General features: G+C 41.5%; 1 protein-coding gene across 1 annotated transcript in view; it reads right to left on the bottom strand.

Moving 5' to 3' along the window:
- SYNPR (synaptoporin) overlaps positions 1-20,748 on the bottom strand; it is a 303,960-nt gene that overhangs the window by 48,047 nt on the left and 235,165 nt on the right. The window contains exon 4 of the mRNA XM_055414241.2: positions 6,182-6,380. Within this exon, the coding sequence (XP_055270216.1) occupies positions 6,182-6,380 (199 nt within the window). The remainder of the gene's footprint in view (positions 1-6,181; positions 6,381-20,748) is intronic.

Below are 20,748 nucleotides of genomic sequence, written 5' to 3'. Positions count from 1 at the left end.
TTATTAAACAGATGCAAGAATGAAATTTCTGGCATAAATAATGATATTTAAAAATATCCTCTATTGTATCCATTTTTAGATAAATTGTTAGTTGATACTCTTTATTACTCATTTAAAATTTAATAAACAATAACCTCCTTAACAGTTGGAAATTTTACATTTCTTTTTGTTCTCTTTGAACTGGTATTTCCATTATACTTCCTACACTGATTCACAGCCTCATATAACATTTGTTTATTTTTTTTATCTTGGGAAGGATTTTATCAATCATCCTGTTATATTTCTTTGCAACAAAAATACATATCTAAATTTAAATTACTTTTTGATTACCTATAACCCTAATGCTTTAAGTATCAAAAATTTATTTTGAGTTGGGCAATCACTAAAAATATTATTAATGCACATAATAATCCAAAACAACATAAACATATTATAAATGTTAATAATTATTAAATTTTAAAAGTAAAATTTTTACTAGAATTATATGGGATTATTTTTTCTTCAACTATTTTATGCATTTTTTTTAGTTTATGCATTTTTGAGGGACACATATTATTTACTTCTAAAATAGGACATGATTCAGCATAAATTCTATTTTTAATTTTTGTTGTATAGATGTGTTGAGAAGGCTTGCTGGCATAAATGAGTAGACGAGAATGAATGGGGTTTTATTATAATGACAACATTAGTTTCTCTGAATTTATTCTGAGTAATATGTTCCAGATCACATAGTGATCTGTCATCAAAAACTATTTTTTAATGATCTATCAGCTGATCAGTAGATTAAGACTTTCTATTTTATTGAAAGGAAAAAATTGGAAACCTTCTTACATGCAAAAGGATACATAACCTAGGCATTTGAATCAGTCACTTTTGTCAATACCAACACCAATATTTCAAATTGTCCATTTTTTTTCAGTACCTCCAATGTTTTGCAACCTAACAATGTACCATGTAGAAATATTTGGGATGTAAAAGAAAGAAGTAAAATTTGGGATGTAAAAGGTCCAAGGTCAGCGGTGGCCATGTGGAGAAACCACACATCCAAGGGCAAAGGAGAAGCCCTAGCAAGACGGTAGGAGGGGCGAATTCGCATTTAGAATCAAACCCCATTGCCGCCAGAGATGCTAAGAGGGCTCAAACAAACCTTGTGCACACCAGGGCCCAGAGACCCCACAGAGACTGAGGCAGACTGTGTTTGAACGTCTCCTGTGGAGGTATGGGTCGACAGCTGCCTGCCGCAGGGACAGGGGCTCTGGGTGCAGCAGTCTTGGGGATGGCATAAGCCCTCTTGGAGGAGGGCACCATTAATTCCACTGTAGAGCTGCCAGAACTTACACAGGACTGGGAAACAGACTCTTGGAGGGCACAGACAGAACTTTGTGCACCAGGACCCAGGAGAAAGGAGCAGTGACCCCACAAGAGCCCAGATTGCCTGTGGGTGTCTCTGGCAGAGAAATGGGTCGGTGGTGGCCTGCTGCAGGGTTGGGGCACTGAGCGCAGCAGATCATGCATAGGATCTTTTGAGGGAGTCACCATTATCTTCACTACCTCGCCATAGTTTGGCCCCAGGTAAATAGCAGGGAGGGAACAGAACTTCACCCATCAACAGAAAATTGGATTAAAGATTTACTGAGTATGGCTCCGCCCATCAGAACAAGACCCAGTTTCCCCCGCAGTCAGTCTCTCCCATCGGGAAGCTTCCATAAGCCTCTTATCCTTCTCCATCAGAGGGCAGACAGACTGAAAACCACAATCACAGAAAACTAACCAATCTAATCACATGGACCACAGCCTTGTCTAACTCAATGCAACTATGAGCCATGCCGTGGAGGGCCACCCAAGACCGACGGGTCATGGTGGAGAGTTCTGACAAAATGTGGTCCACTGGAGATGGGAATGGCAAACCACTTCAGTATTCTTGCCTTGAGAACCCCATGAACAGTATGAAAAGGTAAAAAGATAGTGCACTGAAAGAGGAACTCCCCAGGTCGGTAGGTGCCCAATATGCTACTGGAGATCAGTGGAAAAATAACTCCAGAAAGAATTAAGAGATGGAACCAAAGCAAAAACAACACTCAGTTGTGGATGTGACTGGTGATGGAAGCAAGGCCCAATACTGTAAAGGGCAATATTGCATAGGAACCTGGAATGTTAGGTCCATGAATCAAGGCAAATTGGAAGTGGTCAAACAGGAGATAGCAAGACTGAACGTCGACATTTTAGGAATCAGCGAACTAAAGTGGACTGGAATGGGTGAATTTAACCCAGATGACTGTTATATCTACTACTGTGGGCAAGAATCCCTTAGAAGAAATGGAGTAGCCATCATAGTCAACAAGAGTCCGAAATGCAGTACGTGAATGCAAAAATGACAGAATGATCTCTGTTCATTTCCAGGGCAAACCATTCAGTATCACAGTATTCCAAGCCTATGCCACAACCAGTAACGCTGAAGAAGCCGAAGTTGAACGGTTCTATGAAGACCTACAAGACCTTTTAGAACTAACACCCAAAAAAGGGGTCTTTTTCATTATAGGGGACTGGAATGCAAAAGTAGGAAGTCAAGAAACACCTGGAGTAACAGGCAAATTTGGCCTTGGAGTACGGAATGAAGCAGGGCAAAGGCTAATAGAGTTTTGCCAAGAGAACGCACTGGTCATAGCAAACACCCTCTTTCAATGACACAAGAGAAGACTACACATGGACATCACCAGATGATCAACATCGAAATCAGATTGATTATATTCTTTGCAGTCAAAGATGGAAAAGCTCTATACAGTTAGCAAAAACAAGACCAGGAGCTGACTGTGGCTCAGATCATGAACTCCTTATTGCCAAATTCAGACTGAAATTGAAGAAAGTAGGGAAAACCACTAGACCATTCAGATATGACCTCAATCAAATCCCTTATGATTATACAGTGGAAGTGAGAAATAGATTTAAGGGTTAGATCTGATAGATAGAGTGCCTGATGAACTATGGACGGAGGTTCATGACATTGTACAGGAGACAGGGACCAAGATCATTCCCATGGAAAAGAAATGCAAAAAAGCAAAATGGCTGTCTGAGAAGGCCTTACAAATAGCTGTGAAAAGAAGAGAAGCAAAACACAAAGGAGAAAAGGAAAGATATAAGCATCTGAATGAAGAGTTCCAAAGAATAGCAAGGAGAGATAAGAAAGCTTTCCTCAGAGATCAATGCAAAGAAATAGAGGAAAACAACAGAATAGGAAAAACAAGAGATCTCTTCAAGAAAATTAGAGATACCAAGGGAACATTTCATGCAAAGATGAGCTCAATAAAGGACAGAAATGGTATGGACCTAACTGAAGCAGAAGATATTAAGAAGAAGGGGCAAGAATACACAGAAGAACTGTACAAAAAAGATCTTCATGACCAAGATAATCATGATGGTGTGATCACTCACCTAGAGCCAGACATCTTGGAATGTGAAGTCAAGTGGGCCTTAGAAAGCATCACTATGAACAAAGCTAGCGGAGGTGATGGAATTCCAGTTGAGCTATTTCAAATCCTGAAGGATGATGCTGTGAAAGTGCTGCACTCAATATGCCAGCAAATTTGGAAAACTCAGCAGTGGCCACAGGACTGGAAAAGGTCAGTTTTCATTCCAATCCCAAAGAAAGGGATTGCCAAAGAATGCTCAAAGTACCGCACAATTGCACTCATCTCACATGCTAGTAAAGTCATGCTCAAAATTCTCCAAGCCAGGCTTCAACAATACATGAACTGTGAACTTCAGATATTCAAGTTTTAGAAAAGGCAGAGGAACCAGAGATCAAATTGCTAACAACTGCTGGATCATCGAAAAAGCAAGAGAGTTCCAGAGAAACATCTATTTCTGCTTTACTGACTATGCCAAAACTTTGACCATGTGGATCACAATAAACTGTGGAAAATTCTGAAAGAGATGGGAATACCAGACCACCTGACCTGCCTCTTGAGAAATCTGTATGCAGGTCAGGAAGCAACAGTTAGAACTGGACATGGAATAACAGACTGTTTCCAAATTGGGAAAGGAGTATGTTAAGGCTGTATATTGTCACTCTGCTTATGTAAGTAACTTATATGCAGAGTACATCATGAGAAACTCTGGGCTGGATGAAGCACATGCTGGAATCAAGATTGCCGGGAAAAATATCAATAACCTCAGATATGCAGATAACACCACCCTTATGGCAGAAAGTGAAGAAGAACTAAAGAGCCTCTTGATGAAAGTGAAAGAGGAGAGTGAAAAGGTTGGCTTAAAGCTCAACATTCAGAAAATGAAGATCATGGCATTCAGTCCCATCACTTTTGGCAAATAGATGGGAAAACAGTGGAAACAGTGGCAGACTTTATTTATTGGGGCTCCAAAATCACTGTAGATGGTGACTGCCACCATGAAATTAAAAGACGCTTACTCCTTGGAAGGAAACTTATGACCAACCTAGATAGCATATTAAAAAGCAGAGACATTACTTTGTCAACAAAGGACCATCTAGTCAAGGCTATGGTTTTTCCAGTAGTCATGTATGGATGTGAGAGTTGGACTATAAAGAAAGCTGAGGGGCAAAGAATTGAAGCTTTTGAACTGTGGTGTTGGAGAAAACTCTTGAGAGTCCGTTGGACTGCAAAGAGATCCAACCAGTCCACCCTAAAGGAAATCAGTCCTGAATATTCATTGAAAGGACTGATGCTGAAGCTGAAACTCCAATACTTTGGCCACCTGATGCAAAGAGCTGATTCATTTGAAAAGACCCTGATGCTGGAAAAGATTGAAGGCAGGAGGAGAAGGGGACAACAGAGGATGAGACGTTTGGATGGTATTACCGACTCAATGGCCACAAATTTGAGTAAACTCTGGGAGTTGGTGATGGACAAGTAGGCCTAGAGTGCTGTAGTTCATGGGGTCGTAAAGAGTTGGACACTACTGAGTGACTGAACTGAACTGAACTGAAAAGAAGGATATTTTTCTTTTATAAAAGGGGAGTAGGTGATTAAAAAAGATATTTTCAGAAGCAGGGCATTCTCAGTAAGATAAATTTCAGGCGAATGTACATGTGAAGGCTGAGAAATACATTTCTCTTTTTTTTTTAATTGGAGGCTAATTATTTTACAATATTATATTGGTTGGTTTTGCCATACATTGACATGAATCCGCCCCGGGTGTACATGAGTTCCCTTTCCTGAATCCCCCTCCCATCTCCCTCCTCCCTTTATCCTCCCTCTGGGTCATCCCCGCACACCAGCCCTGAGCATCCTGTAACATGCATCGACCCTGAACTGGCGATTTGTTTCACATATGACAACATACATGTTTCAATGCCATTGTCCCAAATCATCTTTAAAGTTATCTACACCATGTACCCCTCCAGGAGTTGCTGCATTCCCCTAGGTGTCTATGTGTCTCTCACCCGCTAGCTTGGTTTCACCCAGATGAGTCCTTGAACTACTGTGTAAAGAAATAGGAAGTAGCGGGGGTTGGTTCTATGTGCATGCTGAGTCGTTTCAGTCATGTCGAACTCTTTGCGAACCCCTGGACTGTAGTCTGTCAGGATCCTCTGTCTATGGACTTCTCCAGGCAAGAATACTGGACTGCATTACCATGCTCTCCCCCAGGCGATCTTTCTTGACCCAGGAATCAAACCAGGGTGTTTCCTGCATAGCAGGCAGATTCTTTACCATCTGAGTCACCAGGGTTGGTGGTGGAAAGAGATAGGATGGGAGAGAGAGATTGAAATTCAGAGAAGGACAGCTACATCTTCAGACTAAACCGCTCTATGACCAGTCTATCATATACTAGAGGAATAACACATTTCAAGTAAGTACAAGTCACACTGTCTAAACAACCAGTGAGAAAAAAAATGGACAATTAACTCCATAACACTGGAATCACCAATAAACCTGCAGCAAGCCTCACGACTCTTTCCATGACCTCATGAGATTTCCAACCATCTATTTCAGAAGAGTTTCTAGCAACTCTAACAATACTTCTCCAGTACAGGGCACAAAAGAATGACAGGCATCATATTTTCGTTTTAGATCTAAGGGATCTGGATGAAAAAGAATGTGATTGCTTTTCAAATACCTGCCCTGAGGACTCGGGTAAGCCCTTTAAGCATTGGAAGAAAGAAATTAGAAACGACAGAAAAACTTATTTCATAAAGCAAACCACTTACGATGAGAGGACCCCGGTTGTTCTCTCGATACTTGTTCTGGAAGAAAATGTAAACGACAGTGGCGGCCAAGGAGTAGAGGAAGGCAAAGACGGCGACGGTGACGAAGAACTCTGCCGAGGACGAGGAGTCACCAATCAGAGACACCTTCTGTCGCTCCTTCCCCTCACAGGTGGGCACCTCAAAGGTCACCTGGTGTAACCTAAAGTATCAGAGATACCAGAGAGGGGAATCACTAACTTGCCAAGGAGAGAAAGCGAGAATGCCAGTAAATGAGACCTGAGGACTTTCCTGGTGGTCCAGTGGTTAAGACTTCATCTTCCAATGTAGGGGGTTGATCCCTGGTTGCGGAGTTAAGATCCCACATGCTTTGGGACCAAAAAAAACCAAAACATAAAACAGAAGTAATATTTTAACAAATTCAATAAAGACTTTAAAAATGGTTCACATCAAGAAATCTTAAAGTGAGATTTGATTTGGGACCTTACATGGCATGCCTCTGTGACACTGAGAATTTATAGAGGTTGCAGTTGGAATTGTGGATACTACAGTTAAACAGCATTCCACTGGGCTTCACAGTAGCTAGTCACATTAAAGACAAGAAGAAGGGAAGGGGAAAGCAAACCTGAAATCGATGACGGATTAGATTATGACATCCTCTCCCTGAAATTCTCCAGTGCTTTCTCACACCCTAACTCCTAAACATGACCCATCTTTTCCTGGTTTAGGGTCTTTCCACTGACTCTTCTCTTTTCCTCAATCACTCTGTTCCCTGACATTGCCCATGGCTGGTTCCCTTTGCAGCACTCAAGTGACAACTCAAAATGTCATCTCCTGGGAGAGTCTTTTCCTGACTATTAATCTAAAATAGCGCCTTTCCCTCAGACATTTCTATGACATCAACCTGTTCAGTGTCATTCATAGCACTCAATACCAGCTACATTGCCTTGGTGATGTATTTTCTTGTTTGTTTCTGTTTTTTCTGTCTCCCCTGGATTTGGGATCTTGATTTTCTTCTCTGTAAATCACAGATCCCTGACGCTGGTTAGATACTCAGTAAACAGGACTTGGATAAGTAAACGAACATTCTTGATTCTGTAAGATGACTGATAGACCCTAGTTTGACGGAACTTTGAGAATTTCTGTTTTAGATAATAAGATCTATCAGGATAGCATTTGGGGTCATAGCAACTTATTGTTGTTGCTGTTCAGTCGCTACGTCATGTCCGACGTTTTGCAGCTCCATGGACTGCAGCATGCCAGGCTTCCCCATCCTTCACTATCTCCCAGAGTTGGCTCTAACTCATGTCCACAGAGCTGGTGATGCCATTCAAGCATCTCATCCCCTGTCACCCTCTCCTCCTCCCCTTTCTCTATTACTTAATAGAGAAAAATAAGATTTTGGAGGATAGTAGTATAGGAGCCAAAATTAGTTTTTTTCAGAAATGCCTAAATCATTTCTTGAATATTGGAAGGAACTTGGAAATAGAAATGAACAAGCGTTAGCAATATCAGTAAAGGACCATCTGGAAAAATTACCTACATAAATAACAATGATAACAAAACCACTGATGAACCTGATAAACTCCCAACTTAAGCTTAAGGAGTATTTCTCTTACTAACCAAAAGCTAATTCCTTTAAACAGATTTGTTGTGTACATTCTCCTAGATAATACAAATAATAAAACAGTAATACCAATACAACTAACATACCGAAGCATTTATGTGCCAGACACTATGTTTTCTATGTATTATTTCATTTGATGCTCACAAAAACCCTTATGATGTAGGCACTTAATTGTCTATTCCCCCTTTATATATGAACATATAGGCTTAAAAAAGATTAAATGATTTGTGCTAAACCACAAGGCTAATAAATAGGGCCAGAAAATTTTAAACTGTTATGTTAATTTGCTTCTGTTGATTACTGAAAATATTAACTAGGATGAATTTTTTAAAAAGTGGAGCCCATGGACAACTAGCATAACCATGCTGCTGCTGCTAAAAATGTTTATTCTGGAGTCTGTCCCAGAACTACTGAATTGAAACTGTTAGAAGCGTAGCCTAGTTGACAACCAAAACAGGAAACGCCAGTCCCCCTTATGTCTCAGAAATCTATTCTTCTTAATTTACTGTTTGACTTAAAAAAAAAAATTGTTTACATTGTCCACTTGATTTTGCTTATTTATACTGAGGCTCCTCCTGTTTCTAATAAACCAGAAAAGTGTACAGCTGCAGTAAAACTCAGGAAAATAGAAGCATTCATCATGGTTATACTGTAGAGACTCTTTCTTTCCCTTGCCAGACATACTAAAATATTTCTCAGTAGTTGAGTCTGTGGGAATGCTGAAAAATGAAATAAATTTAAAAGGTAATCAGGCCAATTATTCTGATAGAGGTGATTTTCAGATAATGAGCCCCCCCTTTTTTTTTCTCACTGCTATGTAATGGATCATTCATTTGACTCATTTTTAATAAGATGCTCTGTAGTGCACACAACGTCTAGGTTCTTGGGATAAAGTAGGGAACAAAGATATATGGACTGGTCTCTGCTCATGTTGAACTTTGAGTTTAGAGGGGAAAAAAATGGCTTTTCTGAGAGGAGCCCAAGACTAGTTTGGGGATGAGGTGGTCAAGGTAAGATTCCTTGTAGAAGTGATTATTTAAGCTGCAACTTGAAAAGTGAGTAGAAAACTGTCCAGACCAAAAGTTGAGAAAAAAGCACAATGAAATATGACTTCAGACCCAGTAGGATGGTTATAATCAAAATGATTATAAAATTGGAATGAGTTAGCAAGATTAGACTGGAATAACAAGATAGGATTAGAATAGCAAATTCCAATTAGAAAGCAGGAAGTTCCATAATTTGGAAAACAGTCTTGCAGTTCTTCAAGTGGTAAACATAGAACTATGGCATGGTCCAGCAACTCCACTCCTACATATTACATATCCAAGAGAAATGGTAACATTTGTCTGTACTAAACTTGTACTAGAATGTTCATATCAGCATTATTCATAACAGCCCCGAAGTGGAAACAATCGAGCATCTTCAGCTGATGAGTGGATAAATAAAATGTGGTATATACTCATAGGGTGGAATATTATTTATCAATAAGAAGGAATAAGTACTGATACATGTTACAGCATAGATGATCCTTGAAAACATTACACTAAGTGAAACTAGTCTGTCGCAAAAGACCATAGATTGCATGATTCCATGTAAAGGCAATCTTCAGAATAGGCACATTTATGGCAATAAAAAGCAGGCTAGTGTTCACCAAGGGCTGGTTGGTGAGAATTGGGGATGATGGCTAAGTGGTACAGGATTTCTTTTGGGGGTAACAAAAACACTAGAATTGACTGTGGTGATGGAGCCTTATGCTGTTAAACATTACAAGTCATTCGACAGTACATTTTACGTGAATGAATGCTATGCTATGTGAATTATGTTTCAATAAAACTGTTAAAAAAGAGAGATGAAAGAGCATGTTCCAAGATTCTGCAAAAGCAAGGAGCACAGCACATGTGAAATGATGAAATATGGCTTGAAACTGGAATATGGCAGGAAAGAAAATGAATGTTGTAGGGTGAGATGGAAAAGTAGCCAGAGACCCTCAGTGCTGGGTCCTGTGGGTCAGATTATAGACTCGGGTCATTTATGCTTTTCATTTTTCCTAGTGATGACAACTTTGGGGTTTATTTCCTTAACTTTCATATATAACATACAGACGCGACGCGAGAGACGCCGGCCCCGGCGGCGCAGGCGCGACGCGAGAGACGCCGGCCCCGGCACAACGAAACACGCAAAGAGGTGCGGCCGTGAGGAGCTACCCCACGCCTGAGGCCAGGGCCTGCCGCCGAGAGGAGCTACCCCACGTCCAACAGGCGGTGGCTGCACGGGCGCAGGAGGGCCCAGAGGAGCTACTCCGCGTTCAAGGTCAGGAGGGGCGGCCTTGAGGAGATACCCCTCGTCCAAGGTAAGGTACAGCAGCTGCACTTTGCTGGAGCGGCTGTGAAGAGATTTTCCACGACCAAGGTAAGAGAAACCCAAATAAGACGGTAGGTATTGCAAGGGGGCATCAGAGGGCAGACAAACTGAAATCATAATCACAGGAAACTAGCCGATCTGATCACATGGACCACAGCCGAATGTGGTCCACTGGAGAAGGGAATGGCAAACCACTTCAGTATACTTGCCTTGAGAACCCCATGAACAGTAACAAAGGGCAAAGTGATAGGATACTGAATGAGGAATTCCCCAGGTCGGTAGGTACCCAGTATGCTACTGGAGCTCAGTGGATAACTAACTCTAGAAGGAATAAAGGGATGGAGCAAAAGCAAAACCAATACCCAGTTGTGGATGTGACTGGTGATAGAAGCAAGGTCCGGTGCTGTAAAGAGCAGTATTGCATAGGAACCTGGAATGTTAGGTCCATGAATCAAGGCAAATTGGAAGTGGTCAAACAGGAGATGGCAAGAGTGAACGTCGACATTCTAGGAATCAGTGAATTAAAATGGACTGGAATGGGTGAATTTAACTCAGATGACCATTATATCTACTACTGTGGGCAGGAATCCCTTAGAAGAAATGGAGTAGCCATCATGGTCAACAAAAGAGTCCGAAATGCAGTACTTGGATGCAATCTTAAAAATGACAGAATGATTTCTGTTCGTTTCCAAGGCAAACCATTCAATATTACGGTAGTCCAGGCCTATGCCTCAACCAGTAATGCTGAAGAAGCCGAAGTTAATCAGTTCTATGAAGACCTACAAGACCTTTTAGAACTAACACCCAAAAAAGAGGTCATTTTCATTATAGGGGACTGGAATGCAAAAGTAGGAAGTCAAGAAACACCTGGAGTAACAGGCAAATTTGGCCTTGGAGTACGGAATGAAGCAGGGCAAAGGCTAATAGAGTTTTGTCAAGAGAACGCACTGGTCATAGCAAACACCCTCTTCCAACAACACAAGAGAAGACCCTACACATGGACATCACCAGATGGTCAACACCGAAATCAGATTGATTATATTCTTTGCAACCAAAGATGGAGAAGCTGTATACAGTTAGCGAAAACAAGACCAGGAGCTGACTGTGGCTCAGATCATGAACTCCTTATTGCCAAATTCTGAAATTGAAGAAAGTAGGGCAAACCACTAGACCATTCAGATATGACCTCAATCAAATCCCTTATGATTATACAGTGGAAGTGAGAAATAGATTTAAGGGACTAGATCTGATTGATAGAGTGCCTGATGAACTCTGGACGGAGGTTCGTGACATTGTACAGGAGACAGGGACCAAGACCATCCCCATGGAAAAGAAATGCAAAAGAGCGAAATGGCTGTCTGAGGAGGCCTTACAAATAGCTGTGAAAAGAAGAGAGGCGAAAAGCAAAGGAGAAAAGGCAAGATATAAGCATCTGAATGCAGAGTTCCAAAGAATAGCGAGGAGAGATAAGAAAGACTTCCTTAGTGATCAATGCAAAGAAATAGAGGAAAACAACAGAATGGGAAGGACAAGAGACCTCTTCAAGAAAATTAGAGATTCCAAGGGAACATTTCATGCAAAGATGGGCTCGATAAAGGACAGAAATGGTATGGACCTAACAGAAGCAGAAGATATTAAGAAGAGGTGGCAGGAATACACAGAAGAACTGTACAAAAAAGATCTTCACGACCAAGATAGTCACGATAACGTGATCACTGACCTAGAGCCAGACATCTTGGAATGTGAAGTCAAGTGGGCCTTAGAAAGCATCACTACTAACAAAGCTAGTGGAGGTGATGGAATTCCAGTTGAGCTACTTCAAATCCTGAAAGATGATGCTGTGAAAGTGCTGCACTCAATATGCCAGCAGATTTGGAAAACTCAGCAGTGGCCACAGGACTGGAAGAGGTCAGTCTTCATTCCAATCCCCAAGAAAGGCAATGCCAAAGAATGCTCAGACTACCGCACAATTGCACTCATCTCACACGCTAGTAAAGTCATGCTCAAAATTCTCCAAGCCAGGCTTCAGCAGTATGTGAACCATGAACTTCCAGATATTCAAGCAGGTTTTAGAAAAGGCAGAGGCACCAGAGATCAAATTGCCAACATCCGCTGGATCATGGAGAAAGCAAGAGAGTTTCAGAAAAACATCTATTTCTGCTTCATTGCCTGTGCCAAAGCCTTTGACTGTGTGGATCACAATAAACTGTGGAACATTCTGAAAGAGATGGGAATCCCAGACCACCTGACCTGCCTCTTGAGAAACCTGTATGCAGGTCAGGAAGCAACAGTTAGAACTGGACATGGAACAACAGACTGGTTCCAAATAGGAAAAGGTGTACGTCAAGGTTGTATATTGTCACCTTGCTTATTTAACTTCTATGCAGAGTACATCATGAGGAACGCTGGGCTAGAAGAAGCACAAGCTGGAATCAAGATTGCTGGGAGAAATATCAATAACCTCAGATATGCAGATGACACTACCCTTATGGCAGAAAGTGAAGAGGAACTCAAAAGCCTCTTGATGAAAGTGAAAGAGGAGAGTGAAAAGGTTGGCTTGAAGCTCAACATTCAGAAAACAAAGATCATGGCATCTGGTCCCATCACTTCATGGGAAATAGATGGAAAAACAGTGGAAACAGTGTCAGACTTTATTTTTTGGGGCTCCAAAATCACTGCGGATGCTGATTGCAGCCATGAAATTAAAAGACGCTTGCTCCTTGGAAGGAAAGTTATGACCAACCTTGATAGTATATTAAAAAGCAGAGACATTACTTTGCCAACCAAGGTCCATCTAGCCAAGGCTATGGTCTTTCCTGTGGTCATGTATGGATGTGAGAGTTGGACTGTGAAGAAGGCTGATCGCTGAAGAATCGATGCTTTTGAACTGTGGTGCTGGAGAAGACTCTTGCGAGTCCCTTATACTGCAAGGAGATCCAACCAGTCCATTCTAAAAGAGATCAATCCTGGGTGTTCATTGGAGGGACTGATGCTAAAGCTGAAACTGCAATACTTTGGCCACCTCATGCGACGAGTTGACTCACTGGAAAAGACTCTGATGCTGGGAAAGGTTGGGGGCGGGAGGAGAAGGGGATGACCGAGAATGAGATGGCTGGATGGCATCACCGATTCTGTGGACATGAGTTTGAGTGTACTCCGGGAGTTCGTGATGGACAGGGAGGCCTGGCGTGCTGTGATTCATGGGGTCGCGGAGAGTCGGACACGACTGAGCGACTGATCTGATCTGATGTTTATCATATTTTACATTATGTCCCTAGTATTTATTTATTTTATAACTGGAAATTTGCACCTTCTGAAAGTCTTCATCCAGTTCCTCCCTCACCCTCAGTAACCACAAATCTGATTGCTTTTTTTCTATGAATCTGTTCATTTTTGAAGTGTAAGTGACCTACAGCACTGTATTAGTTCCCACTGTACAACAGTGATTTGATATTTCTACACGTTTCAAAATGATCACCATGATAAGTCTAGACATGGTATTATCACATGGAGATATTACATAGGTATTGACTTTATTCCCCACACTGTACATTTCATACCTGTCACTCATTTTTTTTTTTTTTTGCAACCTCTTAATCTCCCTCATTTAGTTCTCTCCTCCTCCCACCCACCTCCCCTCTGGCAATCACCTGATTGTTCTCCTGTTCTCTGTATCTATAACTCTGTTTCTGTTTCCCTATGTTCGAGCATGTTTTGTTTTTTATATTCCACATGTAAATGGAAATCATGTAGCGTTTGTCTTTCTCTGTCTGACTTATTTCACTAAGCATAACACCCGTGAGGTTCATCCATGTTGTTGAAAATGGCAAGACTTCATTTCTTTCTTGGCCAACTTTCCATTACACACACATCTTCTTTATCCTTTCATCTATTAAAGTGCATTTAGGTTGCTTCCATATCTTGGCTATTGTAAACAATGATGCAGTGAATATGAGGGTGCATATATCTTTTCTATTTGTATTACTATTTTCTTTGGATACACACTCAGGAGTGAATCTTCATCTGAAGATCAATATTGGAAAGATTCCCTTATAATACACAACATGTAAAACAAAAACTACAGGCAGGACCATGTCACCTGTGGTGACTATTTAGAAACATGCATACCTAATGTTCAGGTGTCAGGATCTGCAACGCTTCTAACTCACCAGATCCTTCAGCTCACATGGACAGATTGGCTCTGCAATTTTTGAGTACACAGAGAGCAGCAGGGAGGGGGAGAATAAAATAATTTTTTTTCTATGCAATCAGCTGAATACCAACATTTTCCTCATTGCTAACTTATTGTATTGATTTACAGTAAATGTTAATGGTGCTTAAGCACAAGACAAAAAAAATCACTAACAAATTTCCTGTGCTTATTAATACCAATTATCTATAGCTTGGTACTTAGCTTGAAGCCACACGGGTAAAATTAGGACCAAGAGGAAACAGAAGTAAAGCTGAATTATGGTTCCTGTTCCGTGGAAGGGAATGGGCATCATTTCTAAAGGAAGATCATGTCAAGTGAAAATGGTCTGAGCATAATAATTCATGTCACTAAACACTTTGAATGCTATGGGATGGCATTTATTACTAAACATATATATTTTACCAGAAAGGTTCTTCTAGGCAACAGTTACACACATATGCATAAATTTGTATGCTTTATTTTACAGTGAGAGATTTTAGAGTCACCATGTGTTTATCAGCTATAATAACTTTGGAAGCAAATATTATTCATTCAGAACCTAAACAAGGGGGAAACTCTTCTGAACAGACAGTATCAGTTGATGGAATCTGGAAGCTGATGGGCCTACCTCTGTTCTTGTGAGGGACTAGTCAGGAAGCAATCGCTGAAACTGCAAAAGGACCAAATCCAATTTGTTGATTTCAAATGTATAATGCCCTTCTCGGCTGGCCTGACTCATCAAGAGGTACTTGAATTTCACTGGGTTTTGCTACATTGTGCCTATCCATAAAAAACCTCCATGTGAGAGTAGATTTTTCCTTTTTCTTTACCAACACTTAAACAGAGCCTTTTAAACATTTCACTCCTGCTTCAGTGAAACTAAAGGAACTGCTGGGCACCCACAGTTTTGAGTTCTATCTGTAGGGTCTGAAAAAGTATTAGGCAAACTGGTGTTACTTTATTAATAAAAATATTTATGACAACCACCACCAACATTTTTCAACCTCCAGGCATTGTGTTAGCTTCTTTACTGCTCGGGTCTCACTTAAAGATCATAACAGCCTTCTCAGGTAGGTACTATCTGCCCCTATTACACAGATGAGGAAACAGGCTTGAGGTAGGTAGTGAGCTTGCTGCTGCTGCTGCTAAGTCGCTTCAGTCGTGTCCGACTCTGTGCGACCCCATAGACGGCAGCCCACCAGGCTCCCCCGTCCCTGGGATTCTCCAGGCAAGAACACTGGAGTGGATTGCCATTTCCTTCTCCAATGTGTGAAAGTGAAAAGTGAAAGTGAAGTCGCTCAGTTGTGTCTGACTAGTAGCGACCCCACGGACTGCAGCCTACCAGGCTCCTCTGTCCATGCGATTTTCTAGGCAAGAGTACTGGAGTGGCTTGCCATTGCCTTCTCCGGGTAGTGAGCTTACTGGAGGTCAAATAGGTAGTGAAGGGCAGAGGTGAGTCCGGGATGCAAGCAGATTGCTAAGCTGCTAAGTCACTTCAGTCATGTCCGATTCTGTGTGACCCCATAGACAGAAGCCCACCAGGCTCCCGTGTCCCTGGGATTCTCCAGGCAAGAACACTGGAGTGGGTTGCCATGTCCTTCTCCAATGTGTGAAAGTGAAAACTGAAAGTGAAGTCGCTCAGTCGTGTCCGACCCCTAGCGACCCCATGGACTGCAGCCCACCAGGCTCCTCCATCCATGGGATTTTCCAGGCAAGAGTACTGGAGTGGCTTGCCATTGCCTTCTCCGGCAAGCAGATTAGAGCTATACTAGTAAGTATAACACCTTCTTGCCTCTCTGTTTCAAAAATTACAGCATCCATAGATTTCCAGTCAAATATTTGTATAAAAATGGCTGAGCCAGCTTTCCCATGCCATCTAATCTAATGGTAGATGGATAGTTTTCACTAAATTAGATTCTAAACCAACATTCATTCTGCTTCCACCTCGAAGCACTTGAATTAGGCATCATTCAAGGAACCCAGCAATGATGGAGTTGAATCCCTTTAGGCCAACCAACAGGAAGTCATTAAAAGCATCTGAATTTCCAAATTTTGTCCTGGGTTATCCTAACATTTGCTTTATAAGTAAGCAGAGGGCAATAAACCTGACTGCCTCAGGTACTGAAACTGTGAAACCATAGCATCTGTGGATCTTCAAAGGAGGAGAGTAAAGGAAAGCACAGATTCATCTTCAGATAGCACTGTGCCAGTAAGGGCATCTGGTCATAAGACTTTTGAAATTGTGGACAGTATGTGTCACCGGGTGTGGAACAAAATAGAACTTAAGCTCCTAACATTATATCTGGGGGTGGTTCAGTGCAAGACAGTAATGACCCATCCCAAGGGTGGTGACCCCACCCAGGAGTAAATGCAGAAAGCATTAAGGTATTGGGGAGAAAGCTGCTGCCACAGAATTTCTGACAGCCAGGATTAAAGTGGCCAAGCGGAGATCAGAGGGCAACTGGCAAGTTGTGGGGCTAAGCACGCTTCTCCTCACAAGATAATTTTCTGTAGCCCCTGTTCCAATCTTTGCACCGGTTGACAAAGTCTCAAATTCTCTTGCTCTACTTCTCTCTCTCTTCCCACCAGGAAATACTGGCATTTGTCTGGTTTTTAGATTGTCTTTTCCTTTGCTAGTCATATGTGTATGTGTGTGTATAATGAGTGCATCTGCGTGTGCACTTGCAAACACCTCTACTTGCTTAGCCTGTCTGATTTGCAACATAAATGACTACAGGATCCTGTGAATTTACATACACTTTTAAACACATCTCATTTTCTCTTCCCAGCAACCTTCTTCGTTTACAGATGAGAAAGCTGGAGGTCAGACAACTTGAAAGAATCACCGAAGATCACCCAGATGGCATAGAGAAGAGGCAAAAGTCCGCTATGCTCAAGTCCTTTATTCATTCATGAGGGATTGATTGAGCCCCATGCACCAGTCATTAGAGAAGCTAAGACGGAATGGCAATGAGTTGTGAGGAATGGGAGTGAAGATTATATGGAAGGTTGAAAGGGACAAGTCCCCTCTGACTGCCATTTCCCCTGGTTTTCTTACTGAACCTGAAGCATGGCATTTGGTGACACTACTTAGGACAGTGATGGTGAGCCCACCTCTGCTACTGCTGGGTGCTGATCACCAACTGACAACTTTTTGAGCTCATACTAGGCCAGGCACCAAGCCAAAGGGTTTCCAAGTATAATCTCATACTTATAAGCTAGATAAAGCGGGTGCTATTTCCCTTCTTTTTAGTGGACAGGAAAGTGAGGAGAACAGCAGTAATTCAGCTTATTGAAGCAAAGGCCTTCAAACAGAGTCTATGTGTGTGCTGCATTGCTTCAGTAGAGTTCAACTCTCTGCAACCCCATGGACATTAGCCCGCCAGGCTCCTCTGTCTATGGGGTTCTCCAGCAAGAATACTGGGATCCATATTGCCATCCTCCAGGGAATCTTCCCGACCCAGGGATCAAACCTACATCTCTTATGTCTCCTGTAGTGACAGGTGGGTTCTTTACCACTGGCACCACCTGGGAAGCCCAAAACAGAGTGTTCAGTTCAGTTCCATTCAGTCACTCAGTCGTGTCCAACTCTTTGTGACCCCAGGAATCACAGCACGCCAGGCCTCCCTGTCCATCACCAACTCCCGGAGTTCACTCAAACTCATGTCCATCGAGTCGGTGACGCCATCCAGCCATCTCATTCTCTGTCGTCCCCTTCTCCTCCTGCCCCCAATACCTCCCAGCATCAGGGTCTTTTTCCAGTGAGTCAACTCTTTGCATGAGGTGGCCAAAGTATTGGAGTTTCAGCTTTAACATCAGTCCTTCCAATGAACACCCAGGACTGATCTCAAGCTCAACATTCAGAAAACTAAGATCATGGCATCTGGTCCCCTCACTTCATGGGAAAACAGAGTGTATATGACCCCAAAGCTTTTACTCTTAACCTCCCACATGAAAAAAACATAGTATTTAATACTATTCATTGTTTTTATCACTTACCTATTTGCTGACTTCCCACAGCAAGGCTGCCCTTTCTGAGAGACTTCTTGCAGTCAGACATGGCTCAGATGGTAGAGAATCTGCCTGCAATGAAGGAGACCTGGGCTGGATCCCTGGGTCGGGAAGATCCCCTGAAGGAGGAAATGGCTACCCACTCCAGTATTCTTGCCTGGAGAATTCCATGGACAGAGGAGCCTGGCTGATTACAGTCCACAGGGTTGGAAAGAGTTGGACACAAATCAGTGACTTTCACTTTTCACTTTCCCTCTATTAATCTCCACCTTAGGTTCTTTCTTAGGAGAGTGGTCATAAGTTGAACGTTGGAGTGTCTGGGATCTGTGATATTTTGTTCCCCGTTTCCTGGGATCATGGGTGGTTTCAAACTGTTTCTCAAGACTCACACACTGATTATAGCAAGGATTTCCTTTATGCCACCAGTACCTCTTAAAGCATATTTTTATGCTGTGGTCAAAATCTGGGGAGTGTCTGACTTCATGGAGCCTTAGGTACAGGATCTATTTAGGGTGGAAAAGGCAGAAGATGGGGACAGTGTGAGGACTAAGGAGAGTCTTGGGAAACATGCCAGTTGCAGTTGAGAGTTGAGAGAAGGCTCCAACATCTGCTCTCTGATTGCTAAAGATGGACACAAGTTTGAAGTCCTCATCCTGCAAAGGAACCTGGAGAGACTCTGTCTGAGACATAGGACTCACTGATCGGATGCTGAAAAGGATCCGTTTACCTGGAATGCCTCTGTTGACAAAAGGGGTCATTACTAGGCTCTAACCAATGTCAAAGAAAGCAAAATGAAAACAATCCAGGTTACAAATATCCTTTGAGGAGCACCTCAGGGATTTTAATGATGCTGTCTGTTACCAGGAAGGTCAGTGGACCTGGAGATGGTACCTATACTCCTGTCTGCTAAACACGAGCGTTGATTTCCAGCTTCCTTATTTTCAGGTAAAAGGCATTGTATAGGCAGTCAGAATCACTTTTGCAGATGTTTTTGCCCTAAGTTTGAATCAAAATCAGCTTTATCTCTAAGACTTGCAACAAAAGCACATCAGGTATTCACTAAAATTATTTTCCTAAAAGAAGAAAATAAAACCAAGGGAAAGAAAAAACTCTGTATATATTTCTGCTCTTAAACACAAGGGCTTATCTCCTTGATGTGATTCTGCAATAAATGAACTAAAGCTTATTGGTTTCCACGGGAGGAACTTTCTATTACTTTTTTCTGTTCTTCACCTTACCATTAGGGAAGATACATTTTTTCTTAAGGAGAATATTGGGCAGAGAGAACTGAGTTAGACACGGAAAATGCAATTAAGGTTATTGCAAAGAATACTCTTTTCTATGCAATTTGCTGTGTTTGTTCATATGAAGATAAGGTTGGAAAATGACTGGCTCTCTTCCCTAGTATGTGCATGTTAGTTCCATGGGCCAGAAAGATATTTATCCAATTTACTGAAAGTGCACTATGCTAGAAGGAGCTTTTCAAATTTCATCGCCCCTCCACAAGTTTGCATTTGTATACATAAACATTTCAAAGTAAAAAGGTAGTAAAAGTAAAAAAGTAATTTTTTTGGTAACTTGGTAGTAAAAAAGTAATTTCCAAGGTGATTAAAAAGAAATGGATCTGTGGAAGCCAGGGCATGGCCTGGAGTAGGACTGAAAGAAAAAAAAACTCTCTGAAACTATATAATGACTTGCAAAGAGGCATTGCCATTCTCATAAGCTATGATTTATTAATTTTAGTTTCTTCAAATAGAGTTTGAGTCATAGGGAACTCAGACTGCCTCTACATTGTCAAATTAAAATAGATAATGAGGTCGTTATCTGTATATTTCAGGGAAATTTTTTTCCCCTTTTTGTTTGCCTTCCCTGAACTATGGTGCTATACTCAAGTGAATTATGAAACAAACAAGTCTCAGAGTTTTGTGTGTGTTTTTTTTTTGACACTTGACTGTCCAGGCAACTGCCTCTCTCTGTCCATTTTATCTCGTTAGTACAGAAATATTTCACAAATAAACAATTTAAAGGCTTCAATTAAAAGATTTTTATATTTGGAACATATACAGGTCACGTGGGAGAGGACTGCAGAAATCTTTCTGAGCTGACCTTTTGTTTAGAGTTTAGGTCAAACTGATTTGATTTATTAACGGTCAAAATATGCTATGTATAAAAGTTCAATTAATACAGAAATGATTAGAGAAGGAAAATGTAAGGTTTCTCATGATTTCAATTAGTATTAACAACTTAAAAGATGGAATCAAACAGGGTCTTTAAACTGCTGTTTATTACCTAATAAGATGACCAGCAAATACCTTATTTTTTAGGAAGAACCGTATTCTTAAGTCTTATAATATACCTAAAGATCCCTGAGCTGAATCT

Source organism: Moschus berezovskii, chromosome 24 (assembly GCF_049115385.1).
Source record: "Moschus berezovskii isolate FMDL1 chromosome 24, NW_MosBer_1.0, whole genome shotgun sequence".
NCBI lineage: Eukaryota > Metazoa > Chordata > Mammalia > Artiodactyla > Moschidae > Moschus > Moschus berezovskii.
Note: the sequence above shows the minus strand (reverse complement) of the source record. Positions and strands in the feature narration are given on the sequence as shown.